Raw genomic sequence first — 20,145 nt, 5'->3', positions numbered from 1 at the left:
GCTTTGGTGCATTTCTCACAACAGAATTGATCTCTGCACCACTACTAAGGCTCTTCTCAAAACAATTAGTGCAAACTGCAAAACATGGTGGATAACTTGCAAAAGGGAGTCACTTCATCAAAAAGAAAAGTCAGTTGTTCAAAAGCAAGTCAGTTGCTCAAAATAAGTAGTCAATGCTTCAAAAGCAAGTCCCTTAATCAAAACAGATAATATATTCATCAAAAGCAAGTACTTATATCAATCAAAGTGTCAGGGCTGTCACAATTACAAGTCATAACACCAGCACCTTTGGTCACAAAATCAAATGGTTTGAACATGTTCTCATTGTGACGGATTTCTTTGTAGGTGCTTCCCAATGACATGTCACGTCTGGACAGCATGCATGGCATGTTGAAAACCATAAATTGTAAAGGAAAATCAAGACACTTCATATGCACTCTTGATAATATTCAATTGAAACTGTTCACAGCATTGTGCAACTGGGGAAATACAGTAAATCAAACATTTTACAGCAAACATAAACTCACTTAGACAGTAAGCCTTACTGCAGTAGTTATGAAACAAAAAAAAAAAACCCCTGAAAAAACAGACACTGCTGCATATCAATCATTGATATCTAGACGCTCCCGTCTGTCTGCCCACATATTTGCATCAACATCACAGCGAATGTCAGCTCTATCGATGCATCGGGGAATGCATGCTTCTGGCGTGTCGAATCCACCCTCTGCAGGACTCTGCTGTGATGTCATCACAAGCTACATCCATAGCTGCTAGCAGGGTCATTTGGGTATGTGGATGCCTGTCATATACCTTCCACCTACCAAGAGAAAAACTCCTCAATTGGATTTAGGAATGAGTGTAAGGAGGAAGAAACTCCATAAGCATCCTGTCGTGTGCTGCAAACCACTGCCTGGCTACAGCAGAGTGATGGAAGCTAACATTATCCCAAACCACTACATACATTGTCTGATTGTCACCAGGATCATCCCTTTCATTTTGTGGGATTAGGTCCCTATAAAGAGCATCCAGAAAAGCCAACAGGTGTTGTGTATTGTATGCACCAATACGAGGAATATGGGTGTGAATGCCATTTTTTGAGATTGCTGCCCACATTGTAATATTTCCTCCTCGTTGGCCTGGGACATCAATGGTGGCTCTTTCTCCAATGTGATTTCGTCCACGCTGTCTGCCTTTTGCGAGATTGAATCTCACTTCGTCAAGATATACAAACGCGTGCAGGGGTTCCCTGGCCTCCAATTCCAGGATACGCTATACAAAGGATGAGAATAAAAAAGTCTTTAATGGTGCATTTGGCACAACAGATTGTACAGTTTGAATTGTAAATAGTATTACAGTAACATGCATAAATGCAAGTGCAGTACATGGCCTAAACTTTTACAGTAAACAGAGGTACATATGCAAACATGTTTTACCTGTACATACTGGTGACGGAGCTCCCTCACTCGATCACTGTTCCGTTCAAATGGTACTTTGTACAATTGCTTCATGGACATTTCATTCCGTCTGAGGACTCTGTCTTTGGTGGAAATTGATATTGGCTGAATATTTCCGAAGATGGTGTCATCTTCTACGACAGTTCTTTGTATTTCTCTCAGTCTCAAAGCGTTGTTTGCAGCCACCATTGCACAAATTCTTTCCTCTTGCTGCGGAGTCAAAAGTGGACCTCTTCCACCTCTTCTAGGTTGTCTGGCAGTCCTTTTTGAGATGCAGATGAAAAAACACAAACATAAATAAGCACAAACATGCTTACAGTAACTGTTACAGGACTATCATTCAAAACTCCTTTCTTTACAGCATTACTGTATTGTACCACAGCACACTATGCCACACCTGGGCCAAGTCTGCGCTTCAGTTACAGTACGTCTATATGTAAAGATCTATAAGGTCATGTCCTAATGCAAGTCTCCTGTATGACTATGAAAGTGCAGAGCAAATTAGTTTGTGCTGAATAACTACATTACAGTATGCTCACCTGTTTTCCCGACGAAATGTCTGAATAATAGAACTTACAGTAGTTCTCCCAACATTTGGCTGCACCCTTCGACCAGCCTCGGCCATTGTGAGGCCATGGTTTATCACATGATCCACAAGTGTTGCCCTGATTTCGTCAGGAACGTGTCTATGTGGTTGGCCTCTTCTTACCCGGTTTTGTCCTCGTCCTCCACCGATCCTCACCCCTCTTCCACAAGGCTGACGTTCCATCTTCTGCAGTTTTGTAGATTCAGTATGCACCTCATGCCAATCCTGTCTGTTGGTTTACATTATATATATACTTGTAGAGTAGGGGATACTGTAACGCGATTCACCTGTGACTGGGTAGAAGAGGCTTTTCATTGGTTGCAAGTAAGAGTAACACACACCAATTTTCATTAGTGTGAGATAAGGTTCACCTGAAAAAAGTAATTTATGGAGATTTTCATGGAAACTCCTTAAAAATAGGGTTTTCAAAATGGGTGTACAAATTGTTTGACAAGATGTTCAACAATTTTGAGTGCACTGACACAAGCAATGAAATGAAGACTATTAGTTGTAAGGACAATGACTATTCAGCCGGTACAAGTATAAATAATTGTGACATTCATGATAAAAGCAAGGAGATAGTGATGAATAGCAAGTCAAAAGTGACCATTCTTTAGATATTTGTACTTACTCAACTGCTTCATGTCCAAAGGCAACATGAAACCGCCACAAGGTTGTGCCAAAACGACTACATGTTGTGGAGGTTGAACTAACTATTGTGCAAAGTTTAATTCTGTTGTGAGAAATGCACCAAAGCAACTGAGAAAAACTGTATTTAAAACACTTTATTTAGTTGTAAAAATCAAGGATGTGAACTTATGAGCCTTTTACTAAAGTGTTAAATTACATAGCTTTCTTCACAAGTTGTTAGGCTGACAAGTTGTGCACATCTTTATCTCAAATCTACGGTGAGTTTCTGTAGCTCTTTCTCTCATACAGTATATTCCCTTTTTTTCTCCATGGATTTTGGTATAGTCTGTTCTCTAGGCTTGTTTGTGCAGCTTTTTATGCCACACACTGTTATCTTCCCTTCTAGCTGCTTTGGGATTTGAGTTAAACTCCACCGTGCTGGGAGGTCAGACAACAGTCACTTACTTTAAGTTTGATCTAATTAGAAGAGCTGCGGAAAAACAGACCTCCCACTCCTCAGACCTCATCCTGGAGAAAGATGGAAGAAAATTGGGAAAAGGGCATTTAATGAATGGTATGAAGACATTTTGTTGTTGTTTTTTTCTTTCTATTTGTTAAACAAAAGCAAAATCCACTTGTAACACGTTAAAGATGAACAGGAATTTCATCATTTTCCAAACAAAAAAAGTTACTGGTTTATAATGTAGCGCTGGCCGTCCTGTTAAATCTTTTGAGACCAGAATATTTGTTGGGCTTGTGTTTTCTTCTATCAGTCCACTGTAGTCTCCTTCCTCGCGCATCCTCATCTCTTCCTTTCATCTGCATTTCTCATCTAATCTTGAAAGTCTGTCTGTCCTTCCCTCTCTCCTTCTTTCCCCATCATATCAGTTGTTAAGTGTTTGAAGATTATACAGAGAGATTTCTCCTTGTGTCGAAGCCATGCCGAAAGAAGTTGGCAACAACTTCACCCCACTCTGCCTGCCCTCTATATTGCGCTCATGCACACACACACACACACGCACACACACACACACACACACAATGGACACACAGCACTTATAGTAGCTAAGTGTGCCCCATGCTTTTGAGAGTTTGACGCAGCTCCCTCTTCTTTAATGGAATTGCTTTTTCTGTCTCTCCCCCCCCACCCACTTCTTTCTCATTTGTGCTTCACCTGTTTCTGACTTAAAAGAGCACATATGTACCCAAGTATATATGCAACACATGCACTGTCATGCAAAGTTGCTGCCGCTGCATTAATCTGCAGTGAATAAGGCTGGCTTGTTTCCCTCCCCTGCCCGCTTCATTCTTAGCTCCTCCAGCATGGCAACACAAAATGGGCCATAGCCTCTGCCTTCGTGTTAGCATAGTGTATCCTTGCCCAGCACTGCACTATGTTGGGGGCAGTGAGCTGTGCTAAAAGACAGGGAACGTAGAGATGCAGGCAGTAAGAGTGACATGAATTAAATATCCCTTCGACGAGCCTCTCCCTTGTTTCATTCCTCTCTCCATTATGACCAAAAGCCCCTTGGAGCATGAAGTCAACCTTAATTGTTCTGAAGTTGCAGGCAAGACCGCCAGGAAGGATGGATGGATGGATGGGAGAGGGAAAAAGAACCACGACTTGTAAGAACGTCCCTGTATGACAGGCGCTGAACAAGCTGTGAGCACCGTGGGGGGCTCTCAGGAAAATGGAATTATTCATGTTTTATTGGCATGCTCAGTTTATTTGTCTTTGCCTGCCTCTCTTCCTCGGTCTCGCGTTCTGCGTAATGTAGAGCCAGCACTTTGCTCTTAAAACTTCAGCTCTAAGAAAAAAAAGAAAAGAAAGAAAAAGGATGCTGCATTGCATCCATTAACATGAAAGACAACTTAAGAGGTCTTGTAGAGGCTAAAAAGGAACCCGAGTGTCCTTGTGTCTGACAGTCTACTGAAAGCTACACAGGCTTCACATCATCACTAATTTTTGACCCTCTGGAACTGAAGTAACAGAATAATACACTCAATAGTGTTATGCACGGGAGTCCAGACTGACATTTTATCTGTTCAGACATGAAGCATGTTATCTATGTCGTGCATAGTGGTTCGCTATAAGATAGAACGATAGCTACATGAGTTGCAAGGGGCTTCTGATGTAGGTTTCAGCGACTGCATTTTTGTCTTGCTAATTTTAAATGCTGCAGTGAAAGACGAGTTTTTTGGGAGGAACTATTTATAGTTTTCAGGTCACTTGCAACTTGTCTCAGCGCTCTTGGTTCTTTTAACTGGAGAGTCCTTAATATGTAGTCCTTAAAGTGTCGCGTCGCATCATGTAATTGACATGGTGCAGTGGGCTCGGCGCTTCGAGACCGCGGTGTTGCGGAATTCGGGTGACTTCAAAGATAGGGGGAAGACAATGGAGACGAGGAAAGAGTGACTCAACAGCTTTCACGTTGACAAAGCAGCAGCCAGAAAAAGACAAAATGGGCACAAATGAGAGCGTTAAAGATAGAATAAGAAGCACAGAGAAAAACCTGAGCAAAGCTGAGGGGCTTTTTAAAAAAGAAGTCTTTAATTAAGTTGATAGTGTGGTTATTAGAGATAAGGATTTTGCTGAGGAAGTCAGTGTGCATCCTATTAACTTCCCCCTTGCATATTGTAATTACTGTACATGACCTCTGTGAATACTAGCTCTGTGTGACCTGTTAAGTTCATGCCTCGGGTACTCAAAATGAATCTGTTTTTTATTAACCTGTTAGTAGTCTGTTTTTTTGTGATGTACACATTCATGGATTAGATTTTATTAGGAAAATGGGAAATAGGTGCAGAAATATATTAACACATATGCAAACATACATGGAAAGTTTACACATATAAGGCAAATGCAGCTTGTACAAATCTAACAAGTATATGATATGACCACGTTTACTCTTTAACACAGCCTGAACTCTCTTATGCAGCTTTCTTGTCATTTCTTTAAGACAGTGCAAGCTCTTATTTGGATGTTGGCTGCCTTTTTATTCTGTTCTCTCATAAGATGATCCCACACTGCTTCAATAATGTTGAGGTTTGGGGTCTGGGGAGGCCAATCCATGACTGTTGTGTGTTTTTCTATGGTATGCTTTTACTGCAGTATGTTTGGGATTATTACCAAACTGGGAAATGAATGTTGCCAATCAGATGATGGCATTGCATGGTGGATCAAAATCTGATGGTACTTTAGTGCGTTCATCGTTCATCCATCAGTTTGGATCAAGGTCCCCAACACCACTGGCTGAAATGTAGCCCCAAACCCTGTCATGGTTTTCATGTTGTACAGATGGGTTGCTGTTGTAACTCTCGCTCGACCTCCTTTGTAGCAATTGTTGATGATTTGAACCAAAGATTTCAAATTTGGATTCAACATTCACAAAAACTAGTTGCTGCTGACTTTCAGTCCAGTTCTTGTGTAATTCAACATACTTCAACATACAAGTCACCCTAACCCTTGCTTCCTTAAGAATGGTTTTCTGACAGCAAACACTCCATGGAGACAATAACAAGGCTTCAGTGAACAGTAGCAGTCCATCTCTTAGGTCCTGTGTCAAGTATTTGCTGGATTCTTTCCTTAAAGCCTCAGGTACTTTCCATCTGATCATTCTTCTTTTGTTTCTGACTTGTCTAGTTTCATTACATTTTCTAATGACACTGCATGGTGAGATATGCAGTATGAGTATATATATGAGTTTTTCGCCAGTACCTTTTTGTGAATGACCTTGTTGGTGGTAAAATACTATTTTATTGTCATCAAACTGTGTTATCTTTCGTGGATCAAAGAAAATAGTATAAATTATGTGTTTTTGCAACAGGCTGCTGGTAACAAAGTGCCTAAGAAAATGTTTCAAAGGCCTTCAGAAAGCCTGGAGAGCCATTGCTCAAAACCACTTTAAAAAATTACAGTAAAGCCTGGCTTCTTCTAAGCAAAATATATTGAAATGTGGTAGATCAAGACTTTTGCACTGTCCTCGAGCTGATAATGCTGTCTGCTCTCGGTGCTGTAAGTGTACAGTGGGTTTATTAGAACTTTTCAGCCGAGTGCATTTGCCTGGTGAAGCCGGAAATTAGGTTGATGGGAGTCGTGAGACTAAAGCAAAACAATGAAGTCTTTCGGCTTTGAAAGTGAAATAATGAGCTGCAAGACACTAAAATGCTCCATAAAGCTGAGGTTAACTGCAGAGTCAGACGATGAGTCTTTGTGGGTTCTTGCTATGAGCGACACCTTTCACATTACACATCTGAGTCACTGTTAAAGATGAGCTCACAGTTTTGATGTACAGTAATATAGTATCAGTGCCTAAAAGCTCTTCCTTCTCACTTCAGTAATATTTCCGCCTTTTTCTGTCCTTTCCTCTCATGCTCTCCTTTTCTGTCTTTCTTATCCAGCCTTTGATGTTTCTATAGCCTTTTTGGGAGGACAAGCGTACAGCGAGACATGTGGGGAAGACTTAAAAATAGCCGAAGAACCAGAAGAGGAGAAAATGGGTAGGGAGGGAAGACAGATATAGAGGGTATGGAAAGAGGGAGTGTTTCAGGGTCAACGTTGACAAATGGGTCTGCAGAGTTAGCTGGGGCTCCCGGGAGTACCGGCAGTTAGGTCAGCGCTCCCTAAGGGGAACAGGGAAATGGGGTTTTTACCTGCTGAAACACCTGAGAGAGAAAGGGAGGGAAGGAAAGAGAGTGAAAGAGATATAAAGACAGGGAGAGTGAGGCCTTTGTATTTGTGCGTAGAATGGGGTATTAGCCTCACTGTTATTTAAAGTTACGGGGCAGGGGGTTGCATTCACATATACAGAAGCTAGTGGCGGTGTAAAATCAACACAGTGGTTTTATAGTGTAATTTGCCTAACCACCACTATTTTTCCATTACCTTTAATGGACCACATGTAGCTCAAAACCAAGGCTGGGTGTACCAGGAAAGGCAGTTTTTTTTTCTTTTTTAAAAAAATGTTTATTGAGGTGATGTTTCTCTGTAGGTCTTTGTACAATAAACTTCTTCTTAACACTATCTCCAGGTAAACCACCACTCTGTGATAGCTCAGGTAAGCTGTCCTTGAAAGAAGTGGTCTTTTATTCCCTTCACTGCAGTAAACCCACGCGCTGCCTGCCTGACCCTGTTTTTTTTTTGTGCCTGAATACTGAAGATCCTGAATGAATGGAGACTGAGGTTTGTTATTAATGGGCTGAATTGAATTGGAATCACTGACTTTTCAATAGCTCATTTCAGAGGTTTGATAAGAAGTCAGGATGAGGTGAGTTTTTGCGCATGTTTGCGTCTGCAGCTTTTTTTTTTTTTGAGCATGTTAGTTGCAATGTGAGCAAGCTTTTGTGTGTGTGTGTGTGTTTGAGATGTTAGCTTAGTTCAACCTTGACAAGGAGGAGAGGGCATTGTTAGTGCACACCCACTGAGAAATGTGCTGTGACAGAGAAGAGAAAAGGAAGGGTGCACCCACATACACACACACAGTTACACAGAATTGAAATATGCCTGTTAACACAAACAGTAATTGCAGCTAGTCTCAAAAGATATTTTACTTCTATTTAGATAATTATTCTGCAAGGGAATTTAAGTAAATATAAGAAATCATATTTCACGGTCACGGTAATGTAAGGCTTAGGTTAAGGTTAAGGTTCAGAGTTATGCAGAGTTAGTTTTAGGAAGTCTTGATGAATTTCAACCAATGTGAGCCAGTTTCCTCTTAAGTCATATTAGCTGCATGTGTTTATATATCTACCTGTTACATTTGCTCACGGGTCTTCATTGTTGAAATGCATCCACGACGATAGCCTCATACACACGATTTTACACATCTAGCTACAGATAAAAACTAAGTGAGCCCTCATTTAACTGTGTATCCTTGCAGTATATTATCTGTAATTTATTGCCGTTTCCAGACACAAGCACGCAGCCAATAAGTGATGGCTTTGCAGTGCTGTCACTTCACAGCAAGGCCAGCTAAAGCTGTTTTGTTTAGCATTCTTCTCCAACAGCCCAGAAGCGCTGCTTACAGTGTTCTCTTGTGTTTGTTTACTCTCTCTCAGTATATATCACCAAAGGCGAGATATGCCTCCAAAAATCAATATGTATTCAGTGGTTTAGAAAACTGATGTAGATGAAGAAGTAAAAGCAGCTAGGAACATTTAATTTAAGTTTTAACTTCATCATCTAAAATTATGAATACTTAAATATGTTTCTGTATTTTTAGAATATATATTGTTAGGGTGGATAGGATGGGTTTCTCCACCTCTGCTAACCTTCAGAGCTGTTAAACATTAAAATTGAATTGTACCTTCAGTGCTCATGAGCCTGTAACAACAGATTCAGATTCAGTTCAAGTTTCAGGGTGAAAAACTACTGTTTTACAATGGAAACAGGAATGAACTGGATGTTGGTAAAAGAGTCATGTTTTTCTAAGTGCACTATGTAGGAATCTACTGTAGTGGAATATTTAAGGAGACCATGCAGTGTTCTTACATTTCTGTAATCCACCAATTTGCAGAAACTCTTTAATCAAAATGATATTTTTAATCTTGAATATAAACAATGTTGTTATCCATGAATTTTCAAATTTGCTGTTTTATAAAAAAAAGGTGAAAAAAGTATAATAATATTTTTATTTCCTTATAAAGATGCCAAATTACAACGATTAAACCCTTTCATGCATGGATTATGAAAACCTCAATCAGTTTTTTATTCATCTTTAGGCATGAAAAAAAGATTTCTGAACTTCATTTTTTTAAACATGTACTTTTCACTGAGTTTTTTACATGTCTACTTAGGTGGACAACATACGTTTTGAGTTATGAATTTGGTATGGAGTGACACATCAGTGTCTAATGTAGTGGTTTATGTGCAAGTATACCATCAACAATGACACAAACACAAGAAAACAACCTTTGAACAGCTGTCCACTGTAGTGACCACAATGCGTGAAAGGGTTAAATATACTATGGAAAGATAAATTCATTTTTTTGGTTGAACGTCATGTTTAATTAATTTCTGACTTCTTTGAGGAGTCCAGTGTGCCGAGTGGAGTTTGGGTATACAAATGTGACTTCAGTTTGGTATATCTGTTGTATAACAACACAATTTCTAGTTTTCAACTAATTTTATAGAGATTTACAAAAAAGTTGGTGTTTTCTTGTTTTTATGACAGCTGGTCAAATACATTTGTTGAGCACTGTGTGCATTATTTATGTTTTCATTTAATTTGTGCTGCTGAAATTTCATCCCCTTTCATTAAATATTAATATTAAATGCCACAGCTCTGTGGTGGGGATTTTGCATGTCATAAATAAACCAAAAAACAATAGAATAACCCTTTAATTGTCCCACAAGGGGAAATTTGGTAAAAACAACCCCCCCCCCCCCCCCCCCCCCCCAAAAAAAAAAAAAAACCAAAACAAAACAAAAAACCCAAACAAACAAAAAAACCCCACAATATTACTGTGATTATATGTTTTAAGTTGTCACCTTGTTTAGCTGACATGCACAAATATTCTTCAAAGGTTACATTAATGGCTGTCTGAGTTACATAATCTAAATCCTTGTGATGTTCGACTGGTTAACTATGATGTGATTAAAATATGTTAGTAGGAAGCATCAGATTATCTGTCCCTGTGCTTGGTGCTTCCTTGCAAACCTTTCACTTTGATGCTGCCTTGGTAACACCCTCAGGCGTGTATTTTAGGCAGCTGTTTGTATTTCTCCTCAGGCGTTTGCATCAGAACAACACCACAGCCGGTTGGATGTGTTTCATGGTTCGGCTGTTAGGAAGAAGATTGGCTTTTTGGGGGTAGGAGTGAGATATATCATACACCTGCCATCCTTGGTGTTCTGAAATTTCCCTATAGATTTCTTGTCACGACTCCACCAGGTCTTTGTTATGTGACAGTGGAAAGCGGCAGTGCCACGTGCTCGGGTATTATGTATGGGATTGCAACATCAGCATGGAAGCATAATCTGAAAATTACATTGATATAATTTTTTATGGTGTTTTATTCTCTTCCATCTCTTTTAGTGGGTTTAGAGTGCATGACTGTCATTTCTTTTCACCGGAGCCATTTAAATAGCACGTTCTACCCAGGAAATGATTACAATAGAGATGCCTGAGGTCTGGACAAAAAGTCACGGCAATGAGGAAATTGGTCATTCATAAGCAGAATAATTCTGCACATGGCTTTACAGAAACACTCATTCCAGCTGGAGACTTTCCCAGCATTTAATTAGCAACTTTGTACCCGTCATAAACTGACAAATAATCCAGGTGCGATAACAACAACAGAAATTGTGTTCTCGCTTACCTCTTTATCTCATAAATGAGGAAAGATTGCAAATGAGAATTTAATGATTGAGCAGTTAGTTTAATAGTTCCCCTCCCACAATACTGGATATGTGTTTCTGGGCTGAAATTCAAAGATTTAAAGACGTGAAATGATGGTATGGGAGGGTCAGGCTCTCGGACTGCTTTTCTTTTTTTTATCTAGCAGATGCACAACATGTATGAATCACAAAAAAATGGAAAAGATGGCCCAGAGCATTTATGATAGGATGACACCCGCTCCCCCTGCCCCTTTTTATTTCCCTATTTCTGCTTACTACTGCGTTTCTCAGTGTGTGCGTGTGTCTTTGAGACAAAAACAAAGGGAAAAAGTTAGTGTGTGGGTAATGCGTAGATGGGGTAAATTGCTTTCAAGTCACCTACTCAGCTTGTACCCATATAGTCTTTGGGTTGCGGTGTATATGTGTGTGAGGTATATGTGTTTGAGAGCTGTCAGGCTGTCTCTGACTCTGTGGCGAATCATCTGTCTGCTTCCCTGGGGTCATCAGCAGGTGCTTTCCAAACAGATCTCCCCCCCGCACACCCTTTGTCCTCGTCTCTGGCTGAAAGTACCCACATCTTTCTCCCTTAACTTTCAATTGTGTATGCATCTGCATGTGCGCTTACGCGGTGATTTGTGGCATCTTCAGAATTGAAATTGAAATTTTCAGCACAGCAACCCCACCTGAGATTGTAGGTTTGTTCAGTGAGGAGCCAACGTGCAATTTCAAGTCAAACTCATGGATCTCCTTTAAGTAGAGACTTGGGTAATTGATTTGAATTCTCTGCAAAGGCCGTGCGTATATGCTGTCTTATCAGAATGTAGATGTCCTGCAGCCACTAACACCAGCCCTGTAGACCAAAACTTTGTAATTTTGCATTGTATGGATGGACCTCGGGGACTGAGATCAATTCCGCAGCATTGTAGGCAGCGGGGATAATGAGGCTTTTCCATTGATTAGAATTTAATTGAGTGGCATCAATGGGCTGAGGAAGGGAGGAAAGGCTATTGAAGTCACTCAGAGCTGCGAGGCTCCCACTTGCACTCCTCCAGTCTTCATTAAAAAACTTTCATCCCTTCACTCCTTTTCACCATCTCCTGCCCTCCTGTGTCCCTCGGCCACTTGTGTCCCCCTGCTCCCCCTCCTCTTACCTTCTCGCTCTTATTGAAGGTATATGGACACAGTTGAATTAGGCCTGCCATTGTTTCCTGCGTTATCTCCGAGCGAGCACAGAGACCGCTGGCAGTGATGAGGCTGAAAGATAACCGAGTCTCACAGCAGCAGGCGCAATCACACCCTTCCAATTTACAACTTAATACAGATCAGTTCACTCTCAGACACTCAAAATCTCCTGTGATGTACACGCACACACATTGGAAACAAAGTAATAGACTTTTCTAACACATACAATACCGTCGCATTAGTAAACGCTATTAAAACTACATCTGTCTCTCACCTCTCCCATCTGTGTCTCTTCTTCTTTTCTTCCCATTCATCTTTTTCTCCTTCTGTTTTGCCTCCCCTCTGAAAGCGCAGAACTCTGGGCAACACTTTATCATTCTAATATGAAAACATCGCTCCGGTCTTGTACACCGAGTAATTGATCCTCTTCTCTGGGGTTTTTATTTTCTTCAATTACACTCTGTCAGAGGGCTGACAATAAGAGAGAGATACATGGATGGGGGTGGGGGGCATTTTAACTGGTTGCCTGTGCGAGAGTAGCAGATCTTCATCAGATCTGGTTACTTTGTTCTTACTTTATATCTGATGTATAAAAGGATGCTGTATAACTCTAAAAAAAAAAGTTCTTTTAAATATGTTGGTGGTATTTTTTTTTTGTCTTTTCTTCATGTTTAAGCACCACCTTCTAGTCACACAATGTACTTCATGAATGTGATTTTCACATTAGTAATTTGTATGTCCTACAGCTTAATGTATGTTAATTTGTAATGTTCCCATAATAATGTCATTGCAGCACAGAGCAGAAACACATACCCATATTTTGCAGTTCATGTGTGATACTGCTGAATAGGTAATTTGCCTCAAGCGGACAGAGAGGGACTGAAATGTTCCCAAGGACAAATGTAATTGCATTTCATGTCCTTTTGTAGATAAACACGCACATGGGATATCAGTACCTTGGACATGTGCGTATGTGTGCATGCATACTGTTGGTGTGTGACAGCAACTCTTTGCACAAAAAGGTGACTTTCACTTTAAATTAGGTAGAGTTCAGTGCAGTGAGCAGAGAATGGATGGCAATGAAGGGAAAGACTAATGCGGGACACAGGCAAGAGTGGAGGGAAAGAAGTGAGTGACAGAAGAGGTAATGTGGGTGTGGAGAGAGATCAGTACCTTTGGAGGGGCCTAAACATAGATATACAAAAAAGAAACAATTCAATGCTGTGCAAAAGTCTTGAGCTGCCCCTCATTTTGTTTGTTTGAGGTTGTATGTCCATTTCTGCTGCTGTGAAGCACTTTGTGATTTTATCTTGAAATGTGCTATATAAATAGAATTTTAGTTTGCTAGAAAAATTGGAAATAGGTGCAGCGATTTATTCAGACATCTGCAAACATCCAGAGTTTGTACAATTCTGACCATCTTACCTCATCTTCTTAGCCAGAGTTTCTTTTCTTTTCTTTAAGTAGTCTTCAGGAATAGCTGCCCAGCATCTTAAAGGACATTCTTCTTTAGATGTTTCTAACTTTTGCTCTGTACTTTCTCAACATGATACCACACTACTTTAATTATATTGAGGTGTGGGCTCTGGGGAGGCCCATCCATGACTGTTGTGTGTCTTATTAGGGTATGCTTTCACTGCATTGGCAGTGTCTCTGGGATTATTATCACTCTGGAAAATGAAGCTGTTGCCGGTCAGATGATGGAACTGCACGGTGAATCAAAATCTGTTGGTGCTTTAAGGCATTCATAAGTAGGGATGGGTATCGTTTAGGTTTTATCCGATACCAGTACCAAACCGGTACTTTTGAAACGGTGCCGGTGCTTAAACGGTGCTCGAACCGGTGCTTAAAGAATGGAGAACACACACTTTGTCCAAAAACCTCTCATGTTTAGCTGTTTTTTTGTAAAAAGATAACAATGTTAGCCTTTTCTGCAGCTATAGGGGATTTATGGTATCACTCTTGGCTGGAAGCAGTGCTTAATCAATGGAAAAAACACAAACTTTATCCAAAAACCTCTCATGTTTAACTGTTTCCCACTTTTTCTTTGGTCATTTTAGCCTTTTTGGCCAGGGTGAAGGGAGTATCTGCCATCAAACAAGAAGACAGCCGCATGTAACTACGACGGTGTTTGCTAGTTCACCTTACATGCATTAATGTAATAACGTGGTGACCCTACTCAACGTAAATTACACACGAACAACATTAAGCTACTCACGCAGAGAAGAACGGCTGTTGCTGCCATCATCATCCATCATCATTTCTGCTACACTGGCAGGGCTCAGGTCCGATAACAGGCACCACACCCGTAGTAGATGTGCACGGTGTGAGGTCTCGCAGCAAGCTATCAAATATGGTGCATTTCTCGGCTTTTAAAAAACCCCCGCTATGCGTCACCAGGTGTTTCATCAGATTCGAGGTGTTACCTCCTTTGCACAGTATCACCTTAAAGCACCTGTTGCTGATTTTGCATCTTTTGCTGTGAAGTACAGCCAGACCTTTACTGCTTTGCTTTGGGCATTTTTAATCTGTAGCTCTGCTCTAAAAGAACGTACGTATCTGGGCCCGCCTACTATCCTTAGAAAGGTAAAATGATTGGCTAGAATTCAAAGTGTATGACATCTCAGGGAAAAAAAGCACCGAAATGTGCGCTGCTTTTCGGTCTGGTTACTACCATTTGTGCCATAATGGCACCGGATACCGGTACCCATCCCTATTCATAAGTCCATCAGTTTGGACAAGATCCCCAACACCACTGGCTGAAGTATAGCCCCAAACCATGACAGAGCCTCCACCGCTGTTTTACAGATGACTCATTGTTGTGCTCCTGTCCTGACCTCCTCCAATCATACTTAAGCGCCTTGAGGCGACTTTTGTTGTGATTTGGCGCTATATAAATAAAATTGAATTGAATTGAATTGAATACTGATGACAACTTGAACCAAAGATTTTACATTGCTCCTTCATCACCTGTTTCACTGATTTTCAGTCCAGTTCTTATGCACTGCAAAATAGTGAAAAAGCAGCCAGTGTCTGGAGAACTGTTGCTTAAGACCTCTTTAAAAAAGGAGGAGTGCTATCAGGCAGAATTTGGGAGCAAGGCAGCAACATCTGAAGATAAAATACAAATTACACAGCGTTTCAGCTTGTCCTTCAGCTCTTGGCAGTTCTACTCATACCACAATCTATATTTTCCTCTTAGAGTGTGTGTATGTCTGTGTGTGTTTGTGTGAAACTGACCCCTTAGGGTCACACACCTTGAGGTAATGGCTCCATTAGGAAGACAAAGAGCTACCCTCTTGGCTCAAACACTATCACTCTCTTTTTTCGCTCGCTCTCTCTCGCTCTCTCCCCCCTTGTCATGTTCTCCTCACCTCAATCTCACACGTCCTTTGCTTTATATTCCTTTTCCTTCTGCTCTCCACCTTTCTCACTTTGTGACATGCAGGCATGTATGACATAAATAGAAAGCGAAAAGACAAGAGGTGTATTGTCAGCGGGCCCATCAATCTATCGCGTGCGTTTTCATCAGGCTGACCCGTAAACGCGTTTGTGTGAGCGCGCGCACGCTCGTGTGTTTGCACACGCACTAACAAGTGCGATCCTGCCCGTCTTGTTTTGAAGACAGTCATTAACCCTCTTACCCTCTTCTCGTTACCTCTCCCACCCTTAATCTCTTGTGTGTGCGTGATTTCGATGCGTGCTTATTCATTTGTGGCCGGCATTCATCTTAATAAATCACAAGCCTGTCTTGATTTTAAAAGGATTGTTTGGGGACTCGGCCATTTCAAGTGGTGATTAATTCATATCTTTAACTATTTCAAATGCTGTGGCTTTCAGCTCCTTTTTTTTGCAGTTTGTCGTAATTGTCTTTTAAATGCTCATTTTCAAATTTGTGTCACAGCACATTGTGTGTCAGGATAAAAGTGGGCCATTATGAGAACTTACTGAACAAAACCGAGGACATTATTGGATTCTGGTTGGCTAATTAATCCAGTTATACTGCTTCAAATAGACAAACTGCCAGCTCTACAAAATTACAGTACTTCAATTATTTCTTGAAATTTTTGACTACATAAGCAATCAGCAGTGATCTAAACTTTTGTCATGTTTGCAAAGGTGCAAAACTGAATAATCCTACATGAAAATGTATTTGTACATAAACATAGTTGATAAAGATGCAAGTGTGTTAAACGGTACTACAGAAATCTGGGGATGATTCCTGTAGCTTACTCATTTTTTGATGCAAATACACAACAAAAATAGTGTTGTCTAATCTGAGGTGATCTATGTCAGGGTTATATTGTAGGATACTTCCATCAATTGAAAAATTTCTCAAATCCTTATGATCATGCCACTTGATGTAGTTTTGCTCCTTTATTTGATGCGAGTACCATCTTTTTTTCTTTCTGGAATTTTCACTTAAATCAAAAGCCTCTTTACCTTCTGTACTCTCCTTGATTTTCTACCATAGAAAAGAAGAGCCTTTAACTTTCCAAGCATCTGTGCTTCACTGACATGCTATACACACTAAAAAAAAGCAATCAATCACTGCAACCGAGCCGACTAGGGCGTACCTCCACACAGCTGGGGATAGAAAGTTGTTTAATGGGGCAACATATTAGTTTTAATTGCAATGTGATTTTGGTGTAATTGTTTGCTATGTGTCATGCTGTAGCCCAAACAAAGCTTATCTTATGCAGGAATAGTTTGATTTACAGGATAAAAAAAAAAGAAAACTGAACTGAGCACTTTCAGTGTAGGAAATAATTATTTGTTTAATTTGTAATTCTGATCATTTCCAAAGAAATGGACACCTTTTTAAATGATAGTTTCATTTTTAATGAAGAGACAAAATGTCAACCAGAAATCCAGAAAATGGATTGCATGTAACTGAGTGAAATAAGTGTTTGATCCCCTAGAACCCAGCCAGAACTCTGGCTCCCATAAGGTTTCTATATATCAGTCTATTAGAGACACTCTTGAACTCAGCTCATTATGTGTATAAAGCACATCTGTACACAGATTAAGTTTCTTCCATTCCAACCTCTCCACCACCATGAGCAAGACCAAACAGCTGTAAGAGAACATCAGGGACAAGACTGTGGACTTGCATAAGACTGGAATGGGCTACAAGACCATCAGCATGAAGCTTTGTAAGAAGGTGACACTGTTGGTGCACTCACCCTCAATCTGGAGCTCCATAGAAGATCTTTCTTCATGGGTGATGATAAGCACAAGAAAGGTGGTGGATCAGCCCAGGCACTGAAAGGTAGCACCACCAACTTGAGCTGCTGTGTTTGGAGGTAGAGAAATGAGCCAAAGAACAGCACCCCACAGTCAAGCACCGAGGTTGAAACATTATGTTTTATAATTCTGTTCACCAATACAACTTTCTTCCTGAAGCTTCAAGTTGTCAAGCAGCAGCCAAACAACCAAAATAATTTAGAGAGTTTCTGTAAAGAGAAGTTGGCCCAAATCCCTCCTGAGATTTACACAAACCCGCTGACCAACTGCTGCTTGCCAACAAGGGTTTCCCCCCTAGGTCATGATTTGCCTTGGAATCAAATATTATTCACTCACTGACGTGCAAATCATTTTTATGTAGTGTATTTTTCTGGATCTTGGATAAATATTTAGTTTAAAATGAAACCACCATTCATTTCTTTGGATGTGAGCAAACGTATAATCTCAGCAGGGGATCACATAATTATTTCTCCCATTGTAAATACATTGTCTGTGAATGAATTAGCTATAAGGGCTTTACACCTCAGAAATGAATACATTTCCTAAGCAGAACTGGGTCACCTTCTCTCACTACAATGTTTTCATACAATGAGCTCTTTCCTCAAGCCCAAACTAAAGAACTGGGGGATGACCACACCTCTGTCTGAGGCAGGAGTTAGTCAGAGAAAGTGAATAAGATGACAAAAGAAGCCGCAGTGCTGGCCCGTAAGTGTGTATGCGTGTGTGCGTCAGCCTGTACATAACCCTGCATGCCAGCTTACTAACTGCTGACTCGTCATTGTAAATACAGTTGCTTAAAGGGGTGCAAAATGTTAGTCTGTGTGTGTGTGTATGTGTGTGTGGATAGGTAAATGAATAAAAAAAAATCTCATAAATACTTGGGATTCCTAATCTCTCTCACTCCTCTCCACTTCGTGTGTGTGTGTCAGTGTGTACCTATTTGAATGTGCTTGGTTGTTTGTGAGACAGGATTTAGGTGGCTGCTTTCTCTGACTAAGCCTGTGTGACCAGGAGTGTTATGTCACACTGCATTTCACCTGGTGACTGGGGCTCATTTTGTCGCTAAGGGAGCGAGAGGGACAGCGATGAGTCTGCTCAGAGAAGTAAAAAAACAAAAAAAGGAAGTTGGTAAAACAAGTAACACACACAAAAGGAAGCAGACATGAAAGCAAAAATCAGGCATAGGTTTGAAGAGTAAAGCAGTCAGAGTTTATCAGCAGGACGTCTCTTAAATACATTTTTCAGATTATTATTAACGAAATGCCCACTGCAGCATGGTGATAGCTTTGAAGCTCCAGTAGAAAAAGTATGACAACTAGCTGATATATCACACTGAGGCAACATGTGCAATACACCTTTACTCCCTTTATATCTATACCTTTAAATACTGTCTGGGATAATACCTGCAGTGTAAATTTTTGCGTAATATAAAAGTTAAAAGTGTCATGTTGCAAATCCATGAGTTCTCGATCCATAGGGTGCATGACACCGAGACAAACCCACGCACGTCAGAGAGCAAGAGCACAGTCAGCCTCCGAAGACAATTACGTGCCTGAAAAAGAAGCTACTTCACCAACCTCTAACAAAGCACAAGAAAACTGTTAAAAGTGGAGGCAACAAACTTGCTTCACTAATTAGGTAAAAACACACCATCGAGATCAACCAGACTATGGAGACCTGCAAGGAAGAGATACCAGCGGCTTGCGATGTGCAGTATAGAAAGTAATGAAATGACTCTACTGAGCATCGCTGCAGTGCTCGCCAGCTGCAGTCCAAATGACAGGAAGAGTAAACGGTGGGTGGAAATTACTGATGTGGTCACATGGTTGAAAAGCATGGTTTTAACTGGTTAAAAAAGCTGAACCCAAGATAGAACGACCCAGGTAGTGAGAATATTACTCAGTTTTGTTTTAAGACAGAACTGTGAGAGTACTCCTGGAGAGTTAAGGATTAACACTTTATTGATTGTTAAACTGTCACGTTATACCCTTAAAGAAAACACAAACTAGGCTAGGTTGTTTTGCTGATATCTGACTTGTGTTGTGGCACTGTGATGCGGCTGGTACGTTGCAGCAATAGATTGACACTTCAAATTAGGAAGTGTGTCATCTGTTGGGTCTGTCTAGCACAGGCCCACCGCTGGAACGAGACAATTTAAAAACACAGCAAAACAACACCAAGTAGGCAAAGTTCTTCGTGTTACTCATGCATGAGGGAGACCTGCCTGGAGCCAAGTGTCGTTCCACCACTTGACCTCCGTCAGACTCTCAGCCAGGTTCCCCATAGCACTCCTTTTATTGTGGTTACATGAATATGCATAGGGTCATTAACATCTTACATAGGTATACAAAGAATACTCTGTGTGTGTGTGTGTGTGTGTGGTGTCAGAGTATGACCCCATAAATGACTTCCCTAAACCTACTGGTCTGGAAAGTCCAGCAGTTTATCTAAACAAAAGGCACTTAGACTAAAACAGATATTGCTACGTTAATCCTACCGTAAAACAATAAAACAAGGTACGACCTTTTCCCATGCTCACAGGATGTAGGTGTGGATTCCAGAACACTCTGGAATGCGCACCAAGCCTTTGCAGACTATTAAGGATCACACATCCTATCACTACACAATCGATTATACACTTCTACCAATCTAAAACTAATTATAAAACTCTAAGCATATATAAGTAGATATTTCTAAGCATAAATGAC

General features: G+C 40.6%; 2 protein-coding genes across 3 annotated transcripts in view; one reads left to right on the top strand and one right to left on the bottom strand.

Annotated features, from left to right (window-relative positions):
* Positions 1-20,145, top strand: part of grin2aa (glutamate receptor, ionotropic, N-methyl D-aspartate 2A, a) — a 168,874-nt gene that overhangs the window by 30,012 nt on the left and 118,717 nt on the right. The gene's annotated exons all lie outside the window — the stretch shown is intronic.
* LOC148102911 (uncharacterized) lies at positions 847-2,223 on the bottom strand. Its single transcript, XM_087840230.1, has 3 exons — positions 1,994-2,223; positions 1,434-1,716; positions 847-1,269 (listed from the first exon to the last, which is right to left on the bottom strand). The coding sequence occupies exons 1-3, from the start codon at positions 2,221-2,223 to the stop codon at positions 847-849; spliced, it is 936 nt and encodes a 311-aa protein (XP_087696356.1).

The sequence above is a fragment of the Neolamprologus brichardi genome, chromosome 4 (assembly GCF_056152115.1).
Source record: "Neolamprologus brichardi isolate AB-2024 chromosome 4, ASM5615211v1, whole genome shotgun sequence".
In the NCBI taxonomy this organism is placed as follows: Eukaryota; Metazoa; Chordata; class Actinopteri; order Cichliformes; family Cichlidae; genus Neolamprologus; species Neolamprologus brichardi.
The sequence above is the reverse complement of the archived record's forward strand: the minus strand, read 5'-3'. Positions and strand labels throughout refer to the sequence as shown.